General features: G+C 43.1%; 1 protein-coding gene across 1 annotated transcript in view; it reads right to left on the bottom strand.

The window, feature by feature from the left end:
• The window catches only part of LOC127660802 (gamma-aminobutyric acid receptor subunit pi-like), an 88,494-nt gene that overhangs the window by 66,233 nt on the left and 1,303 nt on the right, over window positions 1-20,958 (bottom strand). Inside the window, exon 2 of the mRNA XM_052151227.1 lies at window positions 6,120-6,200. Within this exon, the coding sequence (XP_052007187.1) occupies window positions 6,120-6,163 (44 nt within the window). The 5' untranslated portion in view covers window positions 6,164-6,200. The remainder of the gene's footprint in view (window positions 1-6,119; window positions 6,201-20,958) is intronic.

Raw genomic sequence — 20,958 nt, 5'->3', positions numbered from 1 at the left:
CCCCCTCCTGCTACTCAACCTGCACTTAAGATCTGTGAAGAAGAGGTGTGCTGTGTCTTCCAAAAACAAAAGACAAGAAAGGTTTCAGGCCCAGACTCTGTTTCACCCATGTGTCTTATATCCTGTGCTAACCAGCTGGCCCCCATCGTCACACAGATCTTCAACAGATCACTGGAGCAGTGTGAAGTCCCATGCTGCTTTAAATGCTCAATCTTCATTCCTGTCCCAAAGAAATAAAATTAAAAATAAAAATCACAGGATTTAAATACTACAGACCTGTCGCCCTGAAGTCTGTGGTCATGAAGTCATTTGAGAGGCTGATGTTGGCCTACCTGAAGGACATCACTGGACTCTTTCAAGATCCCCTTCAATTGTCTTATCAAGCAATCGGTTCTTTGGATGATGCAGTCAACATGGTATTGCATCATATCCTGCAACATTTGGACAGACCGGAGACATATGCATGGATCCTTTTTGTGAACTTCAGTTCAGCTTTCAACACTGTCATCCCAGCTATTCCCCGGACTAAATTAAACAAACTCTCTATTCCCATGTCTATCTGTCAGTGGATCACCAGCTTTCTTACTGACAGGCAGCAACTTGTGAGACTGGGGAAATTCACTTCCAGCACCTGTTCAATCAGCACTGTTGTCCCCCTAGGGATGTGTGCTCTCCACACTACTCTTCTCCCTGTATACAAATGACTGCACCACCAAGGACCCCTCTGTCAAGCTCCTGAAATTTGCAGATGGGAGGCTGTACAGAAGGCTGTGTGAAGTCTTGTGGCTGTATTGTATTGTTGTGTACTGGAAGCTCCTGTCACCAAGACAAAGTCCTTGTATGTGTAAGCATACATGGCAATAAAGCTGATTCTGAAAATGTAGGCCATCACAATTACATTAAAATGCATCTGGTCTAAGTCGCAACTCGACATTGCATATTTTTGACTGTTTATAAATTCATATGTTGAAGTTACAAACTATGTTTAATAATTGAGTAACATTTGATATGTCTCATGCATGTTGTATTGCGTGCTGGTTCTTTGTGTCTGTATCAGTCTGGCAGTTGTGAAAGCTTTTTAAACAAGTCTCCCTTGTGAAGAGAGCCAAGCTGTGCAGCTCTGTTTTTACTTTTTACTCTTGGATCTTTTCAGGCTTTGTTCTTTCTCAGCAAATGGAAAGTGCCATATAAATAAAGGGGCGGGGATTGTTCTCTCCCAGAAGAGTGAGAGATTGCGAGATTGAGACACAATTTAAAGGGACAGGAGTGTGACCCAAGGACATCCCTCCTATAACTTCACCCTTTCGTTCAAATACAAACACATAGAGCAGGCTTTCTTCTCCATACACCAATGGGAAGAGGCTTCACTAGTCCTACAGAAGACAGTTTTATTCTTTCTAACTCTAAATTCTGACTGGATGAGCCAAATTAAAAGCCATTGCAAAACAGTTTACAGTTACGGCAATGAACTACTGGTCATAAAAAATACAATATTATTATCATTATTATTAGTACATACATAGTCCAAAGCATGGTGAAAAGATGTGTCGCTGGAGACACATCAAAATGGTCAAAGATGTCCGTCTAGTGCATGTTTACATACACCAACAATTAAAAACAGTGCAGATGAGAAAAACATTTGTTGAGGATGCATTTGTGCTCAAAACAGCAAGGAGCGGCAGCTGTATAACAGAGAATGGCATCTCTTTCCAGAGTTGTAACTTGTCATTGCGTCTTTTAAAAGTGGCATGAGATACATGATAGTGGTCAAAGATGTCTGTCTAGTGCATGTTAATATACAAAAATAATTCAAAATAGTCCAGATGTGTCCCCTTTGGTGTTCAGGAATAGTTTGTCCACACTCGCTCTCTGTTTACGAACTGAAGTGCCAGTGACAGGGACCAAGGATGCAATGACATATTCATAGGTCATGAATTAATAGCCCCACCCCCCCCCCAAATGACATAGTGAGGTAATGAAAGTGGAGAACGAGGGTTTTTGCAGCTTTGTTTTTTTGCATTGGTGAGGAAGTTTGAGTTTTGAAATGTTCAGTATGTTTACAATAGTAGAATAACAGCATATATATGTCAAAATATCAAGGAAAATTTGATTCCTCGTGACATGACTTCTTTAATATAAAGATTATAGTGGCTTAACTGGTAACTGTGGCTAAACATCTTTGTTTTGAAAAATATTGTGATTGCGACTGAAACTGCGATATGAAAAACTACACTCATCCAATTTTTTTGTTTATTTTTTTATTTTAGATTTATGCATTAAACATTTTCAGACAAAATTCCATCAGTTTAATTGTGTAATTTAACAAATGTTTTATTCTTAAAACAATTTTTTTTTCATAATTGTATTTTAATAAAGATTCCGCAATTACATTTCAAAAATGTTTATCAAATTGCAATGCGTAAATACTGAAATTATTTTTCGAGTGTAAAAGCCAAGTGATACCTTTTGACCAACATGTTTGCACATGCTCTACTGCCAATAAACATACTTAAAGAGTCCCCCTAAAATAAACCAAACTCAGACCTTTTTCACTACAGCCAATAATAAACAAATAAATAAATAACTGTGACTACGCACGCCCGGCCCCCAATCGGGCTAATCACCCGAGGAGAGGCATAAGTGCAACAAGATACGGCAGATCAAGAGAGAGAGAGAGCTACAGGCAGCTGCCCTGTATGCGTTTATGTTTGTGTCTTTTTGTTTAAGTTCTTATTAAAATATTACTGCAGAGTCCTCGACACTGCCGTCCACCCAGGGGAGCGCCACTGCCATCTGCCGTGTGACGGAGTAGCCCGACCGCCCAGATGCAGGGAACGGCCGCCGTCCAAAGGGGGAAGTGGGGACTGGATACCCTGACCGCCTGGAGCGAGGGAGCCGCTGCCGTGGGCGGAGGAGTGCCCTGCCATCCCCAGAGACGCGGAGGGGTCGAGGGAGACCGCCGTCCGCGAGGGGAGGAGGGAAGAAACTCCCCGACCGCCCAGAGCGGTAGGGCCACTGCCAGGGGCGGAGGAGTGTCCCCATTTGCTGCCAGAAAAGCAGAGGGGCGTTCTGTCCGCTGGGGGTCAAAGGTTTGACTCCAGTTCGCCCGGAGAGGAGCGGCTGTCGTCCGCCTGAGTGTGGAAGATTGTTCGAGGACCACGTGACGGTACATCAGAGAACCAGTGAGTCTTTAATCTTTAAATTTCTCTCTCTCTCTCTGTCGCACGGTATTGGACTTTTCCCTCACCTATTTTGTTTTTTTCAACATAAATCATAATTTAATGAAACTTAAACCAAAAGCACAAACATAAACACACACATGACGGATATGCCCGTAATTCTCTCTCTCCCGAACCATCGTCACCGGCCGCCTTTATCCCTCGCGCTCCTCATCAGGCCGATTGGGGGCTTTGGCGCGCGATATTCCGACCCGGCCCCGCCCCCCTCCGCTCCACAATTACTTTGACTGTTCAGCCAGTTCCCGCCTCCTCCTTGCCCATTTTAAACCTTGTTACAGCACATTTTTACCATTCGCTGTCCTTTTCTGCATATCGTGGCACCAATTTTGTGTTCCGTTCTGCTTAACACTGCACCTCATTTTAGCTTATCGCGCGGCCCATTTCGCGGCCGACCCACCGGCCCGCTCGGTTCTCCCGATGGACAGTCCGCCCCTAATCGGCCCCAAACTGCGTCGACCCACCGGGAAAATGCCCAGTATGCCAGATTACCAGTCCAGCCCTGCCATCATGTCTACTATGACCACTCAATGAGCTATTTCAATATTCAGTAGAGCCAAAACTCAGCAGAGGAGCTTATCAGAACAATATTCAATGCCTCTTTGTTTCCAACATTGTTTTGTTCTATTTTTGTATTTTTTGCCATTTCACTCCCTATTTTCTCAGAGAACATTAGGAACATAATTATGCTGTTATGAAAAAGATAATAGAATATGCAGAGTTCTGAAAGACAATTAATAGTTTCAGCTCAAAGTGGAAAGAGACTTCTTAGAGTAATAAATAACAGAGTAGTTGATCTGGTTTCATACATCAGCCGCTAAATGACGCAGTGCATGCAGAGGATAATATGACGCATGTTTCTTTAATCTCACATGACTTTGAAACATCACACACTCATATCAGTGTTTTCTGCAACATGCAGCATCATGAGAAAGGAAATGACTGTATGTTTCAGTTTGTGATCTTGAAGTCTGAAGTGAATTAGGCAATGAGGTATAATACAAAGATGATAAATAATGCCGAGACGGTTAGTCAACGTTATTGTTGTCGTACAGTCGTTTGATCTCATTTAACGTGGCATGAGATCATATGTAACTGTAATGATGGCGAGCGAGAGCAGCACTGCAGCTGATTGAGGAGAGGAAGAAAACAGCTCACAGTCCAGACACACTCCAAACGTTTTCAAACAGCCTAAAAGGTGACGTAGACTGCAAAGTATGACATTTACATTTATGCATTTGGCAGACACTTTTATCCAAAGCGACTTACAGTGCACTTATTACAGGGACAATCCCCCCGGAGCAACCTGGAGTTAAGTGTCTTACTCAAGGACACAATGGTGGTGGCTGTGGGGATCAAACCAGCAACCTTCTGATTACCAGTTATGTGCTTCAGCCCACTACGCCACCATCACTCCTATGAGGGAACTGGTTATTATATGAGGGAATAATAATGCAAAAATAAAAAATTAGTAAAAACAGAAGCAGTGTTGTCGTGAAAGGCAGTGGAGCCGGAACTGGTATTCCGTTTAAGCAAAGCGTCTAAATAGGAAACACACCACCATCATATCTTTAATGCATCCTTTGTTAAAGTTTAAATAATAAGGAAGTGGGTGATTGTGACAGGATGGAGGCTAATCAGGCTAATCGAGCCTCAGAGAGGGATAAAGGCCGACTGGTGACGGCAGTGCGGGAGAGAGAGAGATTTACGGGCAGCTGTCCGACACCTGTGTGTGTTTGTCTTTTTGTTTAAGTTCTTCATTAAATATTATTTATACCGTCAAGCCGGTTCTCGCTTCTTCCTTTCCCGCAATCCCTTTACAGTGATGCCGAAACCCGGGAAGGTGGATGGATGCGCCGTAGTGGAGTTCTCACCGCTACCATCCACCCGAATGGAGCAGCCACCGGGCTCCTCCGCCGGAGGACCGAGGAGCCTGGTCGCCTGGAAGCGGAGGAATGGACGCTTACCGCGAGGCGAGGAGGGGCTCCCAACCAACCGCCTGGAGCGGTTAACTCTGCCAGGGGCGGTGAAGACCCCTACCATCCACCACTAATGTGGCGGGGCATTCTGTCCGCCAGGGGCTGAATAACTGCCTCCGATCCGCCCGGGGAGGCGCGGCTGGAGTGGCCGAGGACCAAGCTACGGCGTATCGGAGAACCGGCGAGTAAGTGTTCTCGCTCTCCCACTGCCGCTCTGTGTTGGCCTTTCCCTCTCTTTTTTTAAATGTTTTGTTAATTTGGCACAATCGCCGTTACGGCGTGTAGGTGCCACATACTTTTTTGCTTCACTCCCCTGATCCAGGTAGACGGGGATGACCTGCTGGCAGACGGGGCTCAAGGCAAATTATATTACATTGAAAGCACGTCCAGCTAAAGACATGAGGCGCCGCATAAAGCCTGATTTAATGTACCAAGATGGAGGTGCGGTTATTTTATCAACATTAGCAGAGACCCCAGATATTGCCATCTATAATGCTTCACTCTTATTATGTAAATTATATGTTTGTATATTCTTATTTTAAGGACAATATAAAGATGGTCAATTTCACATATTCCAGCTAAGCTGGGGTCAGAGTTCAGGGTCAGTCATGATATGGCACCCCTGGAGCAGATAGGTTCAAGGGCCTTGCTCAAGGGCCCAACAGTGGCATCTTGGCAGTGCTGGGGCTTGAACCCCCGACCTTCTGGTCAGTAACCCAGAGCCTCAACCGCCGAGCCACAACATCCAAGGGGTGGCTCAAACAAACAGAGCAATGGTGAACTGGGATCCAAGCATCCCAAATGGGCTAAATGATCAATTTAAAAATGTTTTTCTATTTCAGCTATACATTCCTTCAGTAATGAAGCCTGATTCCAAAACTTCAAACACGATAAAGTGACTTACCTGCTGATGAGGACGAGGGCGAATAAAGAGTTGAAGAGGGTCATGGTGAGAGGGTAAGAGCTGGAGTCCACTGGAGTCTATCTGAAGAACAAGAGAAACGGGTCATTTAAGGGCTCACTTACACTTATTCTGCATGCACAGGGTTGAGACACAGTTTTAGACGCTCCGCTGAATGACTTTAGAGTCTTCAAAGCATTAAAGTTTGGGTCTTACATTTTGAGTCAGTGTATTGAGCTGCTGGTTCCAATTTAAAGGGGTCATATACATTTTTATTTTTCTCCTCTGAGATTCACTTATAATGTTACTCAAGGGTTTTCTGTGCAAAAAAAGTGATAATTTTGTTTTTCATTCTCCGCCTTCTCTCTGACCCTTAGAAATAAACAGTAAATTTTTTAGCTTCTGGGCATTTCAGATATCTTAGTAAACGGCCTCTTTGCATGCAAAATGGGTAACAGTATATTGCTGGACCACCCACACACCATATGTGGGTTTGCAATGGTTTCTAAAATAGATTTTAACTGTCCTAGTCTTCAATAGCAGCCAGAACTGTTTAAGCTCTGAAGGTGATGTCCTGGTTATGTGGTATACCAAAAATGAAAGGCTTATAACTTGACCAAAAAAAAAAAAAAAAAAAAACTTACATTTTTTTTAATTATATAGATTATGATACATAATCATGACAGCTGCTGAAAAATTACAAACAACTTGAGCCAAAATATCTTTTAATTTTTTATTTGTATTTTTCCTGATTTTACATTATATATTTCTGGCTGTAAAATAAAATGCCTCAAAAAACTGCTTTGATTTATTTATTTATTTTTTCAATGACTAAGTAACATTTTGTGTTGACTCAACAAAGCGATCAAAAGTTCCAACGTTACAAATATAATTGATCATAGTGTCCAAAAACATCTCCAAACAAATAAAAGATAATAATTGTACATAAGAACTAATTACACATGCAAACACAACAATGACTAAAGGTTTGCATAGCATGCACACATGATTTTAGTCATGAGATTTCACAGAATGAGTTTCATTCTGTGCCATTTGAGTCATCATTTGAGTCTGTGTTGTGTATTTGGCGCCATCTCCTGGTGGTCATATGTAACATTGTGCTTCATGTGGATTATCTAATGATCTATACATCTGATTATCTTGTGTGTGGACTCGACTGAAAGATAATAACAGACTCTAAGTAATGATATGTGATGTTTTATGTTCCGTTTAATTTTAGTGAAGTTATAAGCGAAACTGCAGCATATAACAACATAATTGTCAAAGACATAAAGGTTTGCATAGCATGCACACATGATTTTAGTCATGAGATTTCACAGAATGAGTTTCATTCTGTGTCATTTGTGTCATCATTAAGTCTGTGTCGTGTATTTGGCGCCATCTCCTGGTGGCCATATGTAACAATCACCAATTAAATGTCTCTCTACCCAAATATGGATGATTTTTGCATCAGTCTGAACCAAATCCGATTGTTTTAGCGTTGCATGATGCTACGTCATTTCTGATGTCGTGATCTGATCCAGGAAAGCTAACATGTTCGCAGCCAGATTGCAAGATGCTGTGCACATTGTGCTTCGTGTCACTTATCTAATGATCTATGCATCAGATTACCGTTTGTGTGCATTTGTAAGGCGGTCAAATTTTAATTCAAAATGCACTTCAAGACGCATTATTAAATATTGATAAACTTTATATGGCATCTACAAAACACAGCGCTCCTGCACGAGATGCTGAATAAATAGCCACCGATGCTAAAAACATACCAGCATTACCACGATCTGACTAAATTCACTTCCTGTGCGCTGTTTGATAACAGTCAACTGCTCTCAAACGCTCACATGCGCGTGTCTGCCCTCGTGCTTGTGTCACGTGTTGAATGCAGCGCTATAGACTGCGCTATTTTTAATCAAATACCCCTCGTTAGGCGATATCAATGTAAATGGCTGTTAATGAATTACAACGAGTGTAAACAGATGTGATTAAATCTGTGCTGTCTTGGCGAGATATCAAACACAGTCGTTAATGTGTAAGCAGATGGGAAAAATGCTTCATAATGATTTGTGCAATGTCTAAATGTATATAAACTGCATCCTTTCTGTTATAGGCATTCATGCATTCTTACTGCATCAAACCAGTATTAATGTAGATCTATCAATGTAAAGAGGGTCAAATATTTAAGTGCTTTTATTTACATTAAATTGCATTTTTTAATTTTTTATATTATTATTTTTAAAATGTTTAATTGCTACTAATGCTAAAAACGCTGTTTACTCGGTTGAATAATTCCTTTAAAAGATTGAAGCAATTAAGGCCTCATAGTTTTAATTTAAATACTTAATATTTATTTAAAAACAACTTTTGTAAAATAACAGTGTTTTATTGCATATTTGCTTAATAGAACTGTTAATGAAGCTTCTTTTCTGCTCATTTTGCTTTTTACTTAGCATGTGAGCAACAGGTTAAATATTCTCTTTATTATTATTATTTATTTATTTATTTATTATGCATTTATTTTAACAAGTTTTTTTTTATTTATTTTTTTACAATAAGCACTAGGTGCTGTCTGGTTTATAATGTATTTGTTGCGCCCTCTTGTGGACGTAGGACATGTGACATTTATATATTTGATTTGCAACTTTATTGCATTTTTGCATAGATTAAAGCAGAGAGAAATTTGTCGGGAATGTAAATGACATGCTAATTTGATTATTACCTTTATGTCCAGCGACTGAAATATTTTTCGTGATTATTTCGTGATTATCGTGATCTTTATTCTAAGCCAAAAAAAAATGGTGATTCTCAATGTATCCAGAATCGTGCAGCTCTATTGTCTTTGTATTTATTTATTTTTGTGCATTGATCATGCAACATGATTTGTGCAAATCATAACTGAATGTATAAAGTCACGTAATGAATCTACAGAGATAAAAAGAGGGTGAATATGAGGATTGTTTTACACATTGAGGAAGACATATATGAACTAAAGGTTTGCATAACATGCAGACATGATTTTAGTCATGAGATTTCACAGAATGAGTTTCATTCTGTGTCATTTGAGTCATCATTGAGTCTGTGTCGTGTATTTGGCGCCATCTCCTGGTGGTCATATGTAACATTGTGCTTCATGTGGATTATCTAATGATCTATACATCTGATTATCTTGTGTGTGGACTCGTTTGAAAGATAATCACAGACTCTAAATAATCATATGTGGTATTTTATGTTCTGTCTATGTTTTGTGAAGTTATAAGCGAAACTGCAGCATATAACAACATAAATGTCTGCGTCCATTTTTCCCCAAAAAGTTATGAACATTAGCAGTTTACTATTGGGGTGCAGCTCATCTATTCAATGTATCCATACATCAAACCGGCTGGACTGGGAAGAGAAATTGGCAACTTGTCCAAAAATTGTTGAGCGGGTGGGTCGCTAAACCTTTCTGCATATCGCGATGCCGTTTTGTGGTCCATTCTGCATTTACATTTACGCATTTGGCAGACGCTTTTATCCAAAGCAACTTACAGTGCACTTATTACAGGCACAATCCCCCCCGGAGCAACCTGGAGTTAAGTGTCTTGCTCAAGGGCCCAACAGTGGCATCTTTGTGGTGCTGGGGCTTGAACCCCAAACCTTCTGGTCAGTAACCCTGAGCCTCAACCACTGAGCCACCGGACCTCTCAGTTCTCCCGATGGCCAGTCCGCCCCTGATAGGCCCCAAACTGCGTCGGCCCACCAGGAAAAAGCCCGGTATTCCAGATTAGCAGTCCTGACTATAACCCATTCAATGCAATTCATTCTGTATTTAGCCTAATATCACTGAACACTGAACAGCAGATAACACATGGTCATTAAATTATATTTAAGTTTAGACGCACTCCTGCACTGCATTACGCAACACTACTCATTTCAGCATATCAAACCACAACCTCAAAATCTATTGCAAAAACGTGGAACTTCTAGTGTGGTGTTTGTGGAGCGTCCCAGATGGCACGAGCCGTCTGCACCCCATCTTTTCCAGAGCAAAACCCTCTATGAGAGGGACCTACTTGCTCTTCAGAGCAGACAGATATGCCTTTCCCCTTTAGGCCTGTTTATGCAGGGAAATCAGTTCTCATAGCTGTAGAGTACAGCACACCTCTCAAACACGACCGGAAGGTATTCCCACCCTAGTAGAAATCATCCCACCATAATGACTTTCCAGAGATACGGCTCCTGCATCTTCAGATTTAGGTAAAGGTAATAAAATAAGCCGTCTCACATTGGAGTTTCTTTATCATGTCACATCCCTCTAGGAGGATGAAAGCAATCAGAACGTCTTTAGAAATATCAGACATCCAGACGTTTTACCCAGAAGGCTCTGACTCTCGCCATTAGTGAACTAGCAGGATGCATGATATGATAATGGGTTCAGAGGACACTATGGGGTATAAAAGCTGTGGCTTGTTGACATCTTTGGAATTGTTTAATGTGTTTAGAACAATAAATAATGTTTGACTCCAGTCAGGTCTCCTTAGCAACCAAATTGGTCCGGTTGCTAGGGAGGGTAGAGTCACATGGGGTAACCTCCTCTTGGTCGCTATAATGTGGTTCTCGCTCTCGGTGGGACGTGTGGTGAGTTGTGCGTGGATGATGCGGAGAATAGCGTGAAGGCTCCACACGCGCTACGTCTCCATGGTAATGCACTCAACAAGTCACGTGATAAGATTCGTTCTCCGCGTCTACGCCACCACCAGGAATATAAACCCATTTTTATTTATTTTTCATCGAAATGTAACTATATTGTGATATAAAATGACATATATCGTGATATGAGACTTTGGTCATATCGTCCACACATTCATTCATTTTGAATAATTCAGTGGTGGTCAAGAGATACAAAATGGATCATATCCCGTGGGGTCAAAGGGCTGTAATCAAGACTACCCACCTAAATATCACGTCTCAATACGATTGCTCCAGACCAAATCAATACACGTTCACTTCATCACTACATCAACACACAGGGTGAAAATGACACATTTAATGAAGCTGAAAAAAAGTCTCACATGAGAATACATAAATTGGCATATTTTGCATATCATCTGTTAATTATTTTAAGGATGGGGAATTTATAGAAGCTTTTGAAATTCAGGAAAAGAGTAAGTGTGAATCCAAGAGGAAATAATGAATCGCCTGAGACTGACAGTCTTTCCAGATAAATTAATTCCTGCACAAGCACAGAAACGTACAGAAATACAGTGTGATGCTGAACTGCAGATTATAGTGTAGAAGTGTTTTATCAGTGCGTTAAATGAATGAATCAGCACTACAGTAGCATATTTCCTATATTATACTGTAACCAGGGCTGGACTGGGATGAGAAATCGGGCCGGGATTTTACATGGCAACTAGCCCAAAAGTTGGGGGTGTTCGCTGTCCTTTTCTGCATATCGCTGCGTCGTTTTGTGGTGCGTGTTGCATAACGCGGCGGCTCATTTTAGCTTATCACAGCCCATTTCGTGGCCGGCCCACTCGGTTCTCCCGATGCCCAGTCCGCCCCTGTTCGGCCCCAAAATGTGCCAGCCCACCGGGAAAATGCCCGGTATGCCAGATTACCAATTATTTTAAGGATGGGGAATTTATAGAAGATTTTAAAATTCAGGAAAAGGGTAAGTGTGAATCCAAGGGTAAGTGTAAATCCGCCCCTGATCGGCCCCAAAGTGTGCCAGCCCACCAGGAAAATGCCCGGTATGCCAGATTACCAATTATTTTAAGGCTGTGGAAGTAATAAAAGATTTAAAAATTCAGGAAAAGGGTAAGTGTGAATCCAAGGGTAAGTGTGAATCCGCCCCTGATCAGCCCCAAAGTGTGCCAGCCCACCGGGAAAATGCTCGGTATGCCAGATTACCAATCATTTTAAGGATGGGGAATTAATAGAAGCTTTTGAAATTTAGGAAAAGGGTAAGTGGGAATCCTCCCCTGATCGGCCCCAAAGTGTGCCGGCCCACCGGGAAAATACCCGGTATGCCAGTTTACCAATCCAGACCTGACTGTAGCTGTATCGCACTGGAAACCAAAGGAAAGGTTCAATAACTCTCCTTGAGTTGCTCTTCCAAACCTCTTTGTTCCGTGAAATACAAAAAGAGATTTTGTGGTTGCAACTTTCAATATCTTTTCAAGAAAAAAGACAAAACATTGTCTTTGTTGCAAATGTTAATAATAATAATAAACTTTAAAAAGTATATATATGTGTGTGTGTGTGTGTGTGTGTGTGTGTGTGTGTGTGTGTGTGTGTGTGTGTGTGTGTATTTATATAGTTCAGTCTTTATATTTCGAAATCTAAAAAAATAAAAATTAAATTTGAATAAATCAAATAATAAATCAAAGCACCGCCTGGAGCCTGTATATAGTTTATAGGAATAATAGTTAACCTAAACATTATAATTATCTCATCATTTACGACATCACAAGCTTATGAATGTCTTTTTTCTGCAGAATAGAGCTGCAACTAATGATTATTTTGACAATCCACTAATCTAACGATTATTCTGCGATTATTGCAACGATTAATCGTTAACCGTTATCTATTCCGACATGTAAAAATCCTTAAAACAAGATACATTTACCTGATAAACAACATATAGAATATATTTAGATTTGCTTTCAGAGAACGTATCTTGAATATAAATGTATTTTGTATATAAGTGTATTTTTTCACACAACAAATTTGTTTTCTGCAATGAAGTAAATGTACTTAATTTTAAAGAAGTTTTCGATATTTATATATAAAACAAGCCAAAACAACAACTTTAATTCTATCTTTAACTCTAAAAAAAATCAACTCTCTCTTGTTAATAAAGTAGCATATCGCCGATTTTCTTCATGATAAGATGCACACTGCAACACACGTGTACTATGATTCATAGGTGGCGAGCAATCATGTTATAATCCAGCTGCTGCAAGCATGCGCGAGGGGCGATTATGTCCGCGCCAAAGTGTACATCAGCCGGGTGCAGTTTCAATCTCTCCCCCTTAGATCGGGACACTTTACACGACTCATAGAAGCGGCGCTGACCACACAGAGAAATGCCTGTTTCAGAGTTTGTACTTATTTACATGATCTGCTTCCTTATTATTGGAACTTTAATAAAGGATGCTATTTTTGACAAATTTCCTCATACTTTGCGATCTACATCACCTGAAGCTGTTTGGAAAATTTAGAGTGCGTCTGGACTGTAAGCTGTGTTTTCTGTCCTCAGTCTTTTTTGTAGGCAATGATTTATTGTTGGCATTGTCAATACCGTCGACTAATCATTTCAGCCCTACTGCAGAACACAAACAAAGATTTTTTGATGGAGATGTGATGTCTGTTTGTCCATACAGTGCAAGTCAATGGGGTCCAAAGCTTCCAAGCTCCATAAAAGGACATTGTGACAGGGCGGTGGGCCGGGTTGTGATTCTACTCATCCGGTCCTTTATCAGGCTAATCAAGCCTCGGAGAGGGATAAAGTCCGACTGCGGACAGTGGTGCGAGAGTGAGAGAGAATGTTTACGGGAAGTTGATTTTTGTGTCTTTTTGGTTCAGTTTACCATTCAAATATAATTGATATTGTCAAGCCGGTTCTTGGGTCGCTTTACACTGGTGCCGAAGACCCGAGAAGGAGGAGGGATATGCCGTAGTGGAGTTCTCGCCGCTACCATCCACCCCAACGGAGCAGCTGCAGCCGTCTTCCAGGGGACGGAGAAGCTTGGCCAATTGGAATCGGAAGAATTGGTCGCTGACCGCGAGGGGAGAAGGGGCTCCTAGCCGACCTCCTGGAGTGGTCAGGGCCGCTGTCAGGGGCAGGGGAGACCCCTACCAGCCGCTGAAACGCGGCAGGGTCTGAGACCACCAACCGCAAGCGGGAAAAGGCTCACTGTTGCCCACCTAGAGTGGGAGAACCGCTGCCAGGGGCGGAGGAGACCCTTTCTGTTCTCCGAGAACGCGGCGGGCGTTCCGTCCGCCCGGGGAGGCACGGCTGCCGTCCACTAGAGGGTGGAGGAGTGGCCGAGGACCAAGCTATGGCGTATCGGAGAACCGGCGAGTAAGTGTTTTTTTCTTTCGCTCTCTCCTCTCTCTCTTCCAGGTAGACGGGGATGACCTGCCGGCAGACGGGGCTTAGGGCGCGCCCTTCCCCAGGGAAAGAGGGCGGGGGGTGTACGTCATGCCGGGGACTCCCCAGCCTGAGAGAACGAGGGAGGAATGTGACAGGGTGGAGCCGGGTCGTGATTCTACTCACCCGGTCCCTTATCAGGCTAATCAAGCCTCGGAGAGGGATAAAGGCTGACTGCAGACAGTGATGCGAGAGAGAGAGAGAGAGAGCATTTACTGGCAGCTGACCGTCTTGTGTTGATGTTTGTGTCTTTTTGGTTCAGTTTACCATTCAAATATAATTTATATTGTCAAGCCGGTTCTCGCCACCTCCTTTCCATGGTTCGCTTTACACTGCTGCCGAAGACCCTGGAAGGAAGAGGGATACGACGTAGTGGAGTTACGCTACCTCGCCGCTACCATCCACCCCAACGGAGCAGCTGCAGCCGTCTTCGAGGGGACGGAGGTGCTTGACCGCTTGGATGCGGAGGAATTGCATTACATTTTAGCATTTGGCAGATGCTTTTATCCAAAGTGACTTACAGAGCCCTTATTACAGGGACAATCCCCCCAGAGCAACCTGGAGTTAAGTGTCTTACTCAAGGACACAATGGTGGTGACTGTGGGGATCAAACCAGCAACCTCCTGAGTACCAGATTACCAGTTATGTGCTTAGACCACTACACCACCACCACTCCATAGTGGTGGAGTGATGAGGAGACTCGAGTTTTCCTCAAGCTCATTAAAGACAACAACATTAACTTTATTCCTGATGGAAGTTTTTCCAGACCGTTCCCAAGCCAGGAAAGTTCAGCGGTTACAGAAATACTCAAACCAGCCCACCTGGCACCAACGATCATGCCACGGTCCAAATCACTGAGATCAATTGTTTTTCCCCATTCTGATGATTGATGTGAACGTTAACTGAAGCTCCTGACCCGTATCTGCATGATTTGATGCACTGCAGCCACACGATTGGCTGATTAGATAATCCCATAAGTAGATGGTGTACCTAATATAGTGGCCGGTGAGTGTACGTACTGTATATGAACACGTTATACATTTAGGAAATTGTTCTGCCAGGGTGAGTAAATGATGATAGAATTATTCCTTTAAGGACCCCATGGGGCAGGCCTTCCCCTGGTTGGGAATCACTGCATTTTATTGGGACACATTCTGTGTAGCATCTGCGCAACCGCACTAGCATAAGACATCTGTGTCCTCTAGCCAAAAGCTTAAAGATTGCACAGGAACTCCTGCCATATTGGCATCCACTGCCACGAGTTCACACAGTGATGGTATCTGGGCTGATGTGAGGCTTTCCTACAGAGTCTCTGTCTGAACAGGAGCTTGCAGCAGATCGTGTCCGCTGCCTTTGGGAAATTGCTTTGGTGTGAGCGTGACTTTTGAGTTTAAGTCAAAGTGAAAAGGGCGAAAGGAGGAAGAACATTTCATGTGTGAGAATCACGTGACAATGCGTGATCTAATGCCCTGCCTTGTTCTTTACATCACCCTTTTGCCTTAACGAGGAACTGTGAATGTGACTCACGCCATTACACGCCTAAACCTAAATTAACGAGAAGAACACCCGGAAGCGAATCTCCAATATATAGCAAACCTCATTTTACTACCTCATGAGTAGTGTTTGTTCATGCAAAAGTTGTCTCCGTGATGACTTAACTTAACATGATGCCAGGTTGTTGCCATATAAACGCTAAAGTTGCTAAGCTACCAAAACGCTTTGCACTGTGACACACGCACACACTCACGGCCACACTCGCGCACACACGCGCGCACACTCTGGCGCCCACACTCGCGCACACTCGCGCACACACACGTGCACACTCACAGTCACGCGCACAGTCCCGCACACACTCTCAGGTACACACTCACGCGCACACTCACGCACGCACACTCACTCTCACGTAAACACTCACGCACACTCTCACGCTCACTCTCACGCATACACTCATGCGCACACTCACTCGCACTCTCACGCACGCTTTCACGCACGCACGCACACACACTCTCACGCACGCACGCACACTCACACACACTAATGGTGGCAGAGCTGCCATGAAAGCTGCCAGCCTGGCATTGGGAGCAACTTGGGGTTCATTGTCTTGCCCAAGGACACTTAGGAATGTGGAGTCATGTGGGCAGGGAATCAAACCGCCAACCCTGTGATTAGTGGCCGACCCGCTCTACCACCTGAGCCACAGCTGCTCAATATGACTCGAGTGCCTTGTTTAAATGCAAATCTAAAGTAATGGCGGCATTGATGCGTTTTGTCTTATGGCAGTTCTACAGTCTAAACATCTTCTACCGTACACTGAGTGGAACGTTTTCTCACCTCACTCATCGGTATCGGCAAAACCCACTATCAGTCGACCTCTACTTCACACATTCACTATAAATCACCAAGACGCCAGCTGATAACAAGTCACTGAACAAAAATGTCTCAGAAGAGTGAAGTGAGTTCCAGGAGCATCGGAGCACACATGACACTTGCTTTCATATTTTACATTGACATTTGGACTTTTGGCAAAAACTGTGACTGATACAGAGAATGAGAAGTCTCAGCCAGGATCAAATATGAGAAAAGAGCACGTCCAGTCGAATATTGCACCGACTTCAAATTCCATGATGCACCTGCGCCAGGGAGTGCATCAGTTTTAATCAGTCACAGTGAATGAGACACCTGTGCACGCTGCTCCAGCTTTAATGCCTTTGCATCTGTTTGCATCTGTTTGCATCTGTTTGCATCTGGTGGCAGAGACCGCACCATTATGGTTACCATGACAGTTAATTAGTAGAGCAGACTGACAGAATTCAAATGACACTAACTACTGCAATAAGGACACTGATTAAGTAACTAATCATACAGTAAATGACAGAGACCCCAGAGAGGAAATGAGATGCCACTCCTGCAATAAGGACCACAGATCTCTTTAATATCTCAATAGTTTATCTGAGATTAAATGGAGATCAAACACATGCTTCTCTGATGTATCTCCTGATATAAAGACTCGCGTGTCTCCTCTAGAGTTTCAGAGATCAATAATGCCTCACATTGTGCTGCTGTATAAAGTCATTGATCTCAATATCAACTCAAAGATTTCTCATCAAATGAGTCCATGATCAAATGATGTGTGTGTGTGTGTGTGTGTGTATAATGTGTGTGAGTGTGTGTGTGTGTGTGTGTGTGTGAGTGTGTGTGTGAGTGTGTGTGTGTGTGTGTGTGTGTGAGTGTGTGTGTGAGTGTGTGTGTGTGTGTGTGTGTGTGTGTGTGTGTGTGAGTGAGTGTGTGTGTGAGTGTGTGTGTGTGTGTGTGTGTGTGTGTGTGTGAGTGTGTGTGTGAGTGTGTGTGTGTGTGTGTGTGTGTGAGTGTGTGTGTGTGTGTGTGTGTGTGTGTGTGTGTGTGTGTGTGTGAGTGAGTTTGTGTGTGTGTGTGTGTGTGTGTGAGTGAGCGTGTATTTATCACTTTGTGGGGACCAAATGTCCCCATAAGGATAGTAAAACCTGAAATTTTTGACCTTGTGGGGACATTTTGTCGGTCCCCATGAGGAAAACAGCTTATAAATCATACTAAATTATGTTTATTGAAAATGTAAAATGCAGAAAGTTTTCTGTGAGGGTTAGGTTTAGGGGTAGGGTTAGGTTTAGGGGATAGAATATAAAGTTTGTACAGTATAAAAACCATTATGTCTATGGAAAGTCCCCATAAAACATGGAAACACAACATGTGTGTGAGTGAGTGTGTGTGTGTGTGTGTGTGTGTGTGTGTGTGTGTGTGTGTGTGTGTGTGTGTGTGTGTGTGTGTGTGTATATATACACTGTGTAGAGTGGTGGTGGTGTAGTGGGCTAAAGCACATAACTGGCAATCAGGAGGTTGCTGGTTTGATCCCCACAGTCACCACCATTGTGTCCTTGAGTAAGACACTTAACTCCAGGTTGCTCCGGGGGGATTGTCCCTGTAATAAGTGCTCTGTAAGTCGCTTTGGATAAAAGCATCTGCCAAATGCATAAATGTAAATGTGTGTGTGTGTGTGTGTGTGTGTGTGTGTGTGTGTGTGTGTGTGTGTGTGTGTGTGTCTATCTATCTATATATATATATACTTTGTGTGAATGGAACGAGACACAATTATTTTGTGGTAATCAACATTATGCCTCAAATGCTGTTAATTGAGCTTTTAAAAAAAAAAAAAAAAACATGCTTGGCATTAAAAATAAACCCACCAATCAGATTACTGATATACCGATATATCGGCTAGGCTGATTAATTGGGTGATATTTGGCCATTTTGCGATTATCAGCATCGGCTGAGAACCGTCTTCGCTTGGCTGATTAACAGAAGTGCTCAATTTCCCTTTTGCCAGTTCCAAAATCTACCAAAGGACTTTTCTTTTCAAGTTTATGCAAATTAGAGTCGATATTGGATAAAATAAGTGTTTGTTTCACTTTCTATCTGTTAAATTGTATTATGTTTATGGTCATTTAAACAGGTCATCAACGTGAGGCAAACAGCCACTTGGTCCCTATACATCCTTGCATTGTGAATGATAGGATTATATGAGAAAATTCAATTTCTAGCCTAAGACCAGAAGATCAACCCAAAAGATCCACCATTTAGGGAAAGGCTTGTATCCAGGCCAGGACGTATTTTAAGCAATAACGGACCAGCTGTCACATGTCCTTCTAGGGTCAGATTGAGGAGACGAGTCAGGGTCACATGATCGATATCTGTCAATCAAGCTACTAAAGAATGCAAAGGTCAAGGAAAAGGAGGCAAGAAAACATAAATTAAGAGACAAGTGCCAAACAGCAACTGAAAAAGTCGACTTATCCAGGTGACCTCATCCCTTACAAGGTGAGCTATGGAGAGACAATCATGTACTGTAGCACAACATGACAACCCTCCCACTGCGCCATCCAGCGATTATTTGATTGATGGCAATTCAACCCAGTGGACTGATGGAGGTTTCATTGCTGATAGCCTCTGTCCCTGAGTGTAGCACCATCGCTAGCTTGCTTTTGACCTCTGGTGGACAGACCTCTGTCTGCTGTCAATCGTTGCAAATGCAGAATGATGTCCAACCTTGTAACCCAGCTGTTATTTTGTCCAAACAGATTGTTGCAACTCCCTCCACACTCGCCATTTAACATATGTGCGACCCACACTAAGTCTAGTGGACACTACACGACTCAAGCTCGTCTCCTCTGATGTTATCTCACGACGAGAGGTCTTGCTGACAGGCCGAGACAATGGCAGATGCTGCAGGTCGAGATGGGACAGATCAACAACAACAGTGATCAAGTTGTTATGAGTCTACATATGTGATGTCAGCTTTAGCAATTTGAACGAACTCCTAACTGTAAACTTGAGGGTGGACTCTTCTACCCTTTGCCAGAAGTAACCACTTAGCCTCCAGGACACCATAGCTTTGTGATGGCACACTCTACAAGTGTGTGGCATCCTCGTGGGCACTGGCTATGGCACCTCTCCAGCAGACATCTGCAGAGCGGCGGGCTGGGCAACACCCAATACCTTCACGAGGTCTTACAACCTCCGGGTTGAGCCGGTTTCTGAATATGTCGAATTCGGTAATACGGTGACAACAGCTGGCCGGGTGTATCGCTGGAGCATAGCGCCTTTCCCCGCCCCTGAGGTGAAGACGTGTGCTCTACTCCCCCAGTCGAGTCCACAAGTCACAGACCCGGAGTGTCCTTGGTGAAAAGGTACAACTCTGGCTCAAATCTCGAATGAGTTTCAAGACATTTTTCAAGATCATCTGACCCTGTCCCATTACCTGCAAGGACCAAACCATACACCTCTGCATTAGCACCAGTGATAAAGGAGGGTTAGAATCTTTACCATCCTTGCAATTGACTTTGTCTTGGTATTTGGTATGCATCCAACAGAGGAAGACCGATATATCGGTTTTACCAATTAATCAGTGCCGATAGTGCCGATCGGTTGTCTGCAAAATCTATGTTGATAGTTGCCAATAGTTTTTTCATCATTTCGTCATTTCAAAATAAGAGTAAGAATAAGAATATGGTGGTCTGGGTATCTCAGCGAGTGTTGACGCTGACTATCACACCTGGAGTCTTGAGTTAGAATCCAGGGCGTGCTGAGTGACTTCAGACCAGCCAGGTCTCCTTAGCAACCAAATTGGCCCGGTTGCTAGGGAGGGTAGAGTCACATGGGGTAACCTCCTCGTGGTGGTGATTAGTGGTTCTCTCAATGGGGCGTGTGGTGAGTTGTGTGTGGATCGTGGAGAGTAGCATGAGTCTCCACATGCTGTGAGTCTCCGCGGTGTCATGCACAACGAGTCACATGATCAGATGCGCGGATTGACGGTCTCAGAAGTGGATGCAATTGAGACTCGTCCTCCGCCACCCGGATTGAGGCGAGTAACAGCGCCACCACGAGGACCTACTAAGTAGTGGGAATTGGGCATTGCAAAATTGGGAGAAAACTGGATAAAAAAAGAAAAAAAGATAAGACCTCTAGCATCCATGCTACATGCACGTTATCACAACAATAAACCAATGCTATTGTGTGTGGTAATATAATTTGTAACATGGTGGCAGTGACTTTTGCCATGTTGTGGGTGGTTGCCAGTGCATTGCTATGCGGTTGCTAGGGTGCTCCGTTAAGTAATAGCATTTGATTCCTCAAAAGGCAGCATGATTTGAGGTATTATCC

Source organism: Xyrauchen texanus, chromosome 20 (genome assembly GCF_025860055.1).
Source record: "Xyrauchen texanus isolate HMW12.3.18 chromosome 20, RBS_HiC_50CHRs, whole genome shotgun sequence".
Taxonomy (NCBI): domain Eukaryota; kingdom Metazoa; phylum Chordata; class Actinopteri; order Cypriniformes; family Catostomidae; genus Xyrauchen; species Xyrauchen texanus.
The sequence above is the reverse complement of the archived record's forward strand: the minus strand, read 5'-3'. Positions and strand labels throughout refer to the sequence as shown.